The sequence below is a fragment of the Oncorhynchus kisutch genome, unplaced genomic scaffold (assembly GCF_002021735.2).
Source record: "Oncorhynchus kisutch isolate 150728-3 unplaced genomic scaffold, Okis_V2 scaffold3484, whole genome shotgun sequence".
In the NCBI taxonomy this organism is placed as follows: Eukaryota; Metazoa; Chordata; class Actinopteri; order Salmoniformes; family Salmonidae; genus Oncorhynchus; species Oncorhynchus kisutch.
In genome coordinates, this window is record NW_022265429.1 from 1 (window position 1) to 2500 (window position 2500).

Genomic DNA, 2500 nt, shown 5'->3' on the forward strand with positions numbered 1-2500 from the left:
GGCTGGGGTCACCTGTGTTGAGAGTGAGTTCTTACAACCAGCACACACACACACACACACAAGGACGAAACAAAAAACTCACACACAAACACCTGCGCACGATCACGCAAGCACACACACACACACACACGGACGAACGAACGAACGCACACACACACACACACACACCTGCCGCACGATCACGCAACACACACACACACACACACACATCCCCACAACATCCACATAGACCCTTCCACCTGCTGACCTTCCACCTTAACCTCTCACCTTTCAATGCTAACCTCTGACGGCCTAACCTCTAACCTCTGATCCCCCAGCCAGCGGCCCTGGACCTGGTATTAGATGCCCAGTTGGTCCAGGAGACAGCCTACCTGGAGGACCGCCCCTTGCACCTCCTGACCTGTGCCAATGAGAGAAAACTGTCTGTCATCCTCTGCTGCCCGGATGAGCTTGCTTACGGACACAGACGCCTGCTACGATTCTCCTCACGCATCATGAACATGGGCCGGCCGACTTCAGACCTAGAGCGACCAGGGATCCTGGACCTGGCACCAGTGTCACAGGTACTCGAAAGGGGGGTTTGGGAGTTTTAATGACAAGGGTAGTGGTTGTGGTAGTTGTATTGTGTAATTTTAAGAGAGATGGGTTGTTTGGTTGTGGTAGTTGTCGTTTTAAGAGACAAGGGTTGTGAATTATGGTAGATTTAGTTTTAATAGACAAGGGTAGTGGGTTGTTGTAGTTTTAAGAGAGATTGGTTGTGGTAGTTGTGTTTTGACAATTGAAGGAGGGTTGGATTTGTGGTAGTTGTAGTTTTAAGAGACATGGGTTGTAAGTTGTGGTAGTTGTAGTTTTAAGAGAGATTGGTTGTGGTAGTTGTGTTTGACAAGTGAAGGTGGTTGGATTGTGGTAGTTGTAGTTTTAAGAGACACGTGTAGGGGGGTTGATGTGGTAGTTGTAGTTTCAAGAGACAGTGTCGGAGGGTTGATTGTGGTAGTTGTGTTTCAAGAGACAAGTGTAGGAGGGTTGATTGTGGTAGTTGTAGTTTCAAGAGACAAGTGTAGGATGGTTTGATTGTGGTAGTTGTAGTTCAAGAGACAATGTAGGAGGGTTGATTGTGGTAGTTGTAGTTTCAAGAGACAAGTGTAGGAGGTTTTGATTGTGGTAGTTGTAGTTTCAAGAGACAGTGTAGGAGGGTTTGATTGTGGTAGTTGTAGTTTCAAGAGACAAGTGTAGGAGGGTTGATTGTGGTAGTTGTAGTTTTTAGGATAATGATAGGAGGTTGGGTAGTTGTATTTTTATATTGGAATGATAGGAAGATGTGGTAGTTGTAGTTTTATGGAGATGATAGGAGTTGTGGTAGTTGTAGTTTTTATGGAGATGATAGGAGGTTGTGGTAGTTGTAGTTTTATGGAGATATAGGAGTTGTGGTAGTTGTAGTTTTATGGAGATGATAGGATGTTGTGGTAGTTGTAGTTTTATGGAGATGTTAGGAGGTTGTGGTAGTTTAGTTTTATGAGATGATAAGAGGTTGTGGTATTGTAGTTTTATGGAGATGATAGGAGGTTGTGGTAGTTGTAGTTTTATGAGATGATAGAGGTGTGGTAGTTGTAGTTTTATGGAGAGATAGGGTTGTGGTAGTTGTAGTTTTATGGATATGATAGGAGGTTGTGGTAGTTGTAGTTTCATGGAGATGATAGGAGGTTGTGGTAGTTGTAGTTTTATGGAGATGATAGGAGGCTGTGGTAGTTGTAGTTTTATGGAGATGATAGGAGGTTGTGGTATAGGCATTTTCAACCAAACAAAGAACAGTTACTGTTGACCTGGTTGTCCTTCCTCTGGAACCACCGTGTCAACAGTCTGGACTGTGACCATTCAAAGTGGAATGGTTCTTTACTGCTGTGGTTGTGGCTCTGCTGCGGTCGACAGAGTGAGAACAACCTGGTCACTCTCCTGACCACAGCAGTACCACGCAGGGTCCAATAAAACTGACGAACACAGCGTCTTCGGTTCTATTCTGGGAGCGTGAGGTTGTGATGAAGAGGGAACGGTTCCTAACAGATCTCTAACTGTCTCGTATTCTTTTCTATTGTAGTCTATATATATACACTCTCTCTCTCTATTGTAGTCTATATATATATATACACTCTCTCCCTCTATTGTAGTCTATATATATATATACACACTCTCTCCCTCTATTGTAGTCTATATATATATATACACTCTCTCTCTCTATTGTAGTCTATATATATACACTCTCTCCCTCTATTGTAGTCTATATATATACACTCTCTCCCTCTATTGTAGTCTATATATATATATACACACTCTCTCCCTCTATTGTAGTCTATATATATACACACACTCTCTCCCTCTATTGTAGTCTATATATATATATACACTCTCTCCCTCTATTGTAGTCTATATATATACACTCTCTCCCTCTATTGTAGTCTATATATATATATACACTCTCTCCCTCTATTGTAGTCTATATATATAC

General features: G+C 42.4%; 1 protein-coding gene across 1 annotated transcript in view; it reads left to right on the plus strand.

Moving 5' to 3' along the window:
* Positions 1-317: 317 nt before the first annotated feature.
* Positions 318-2500, plus strand: part of LOC116352845 (lysyl oxidase homolog 4-like) — a gene marked incomplete at its 5' end in the record, with an annotated part of 8433 nt that continues 6250 nt past the window's right edge. The window contains 3 exon segments of the mRNA XM_031820552.1: positions 318-504; positions 507-533; positions 536-563. Coding sequence (XP_031676412.1) covers positions 318-504; positions 507-533; positions 536-563 — 242 coding nt within the window.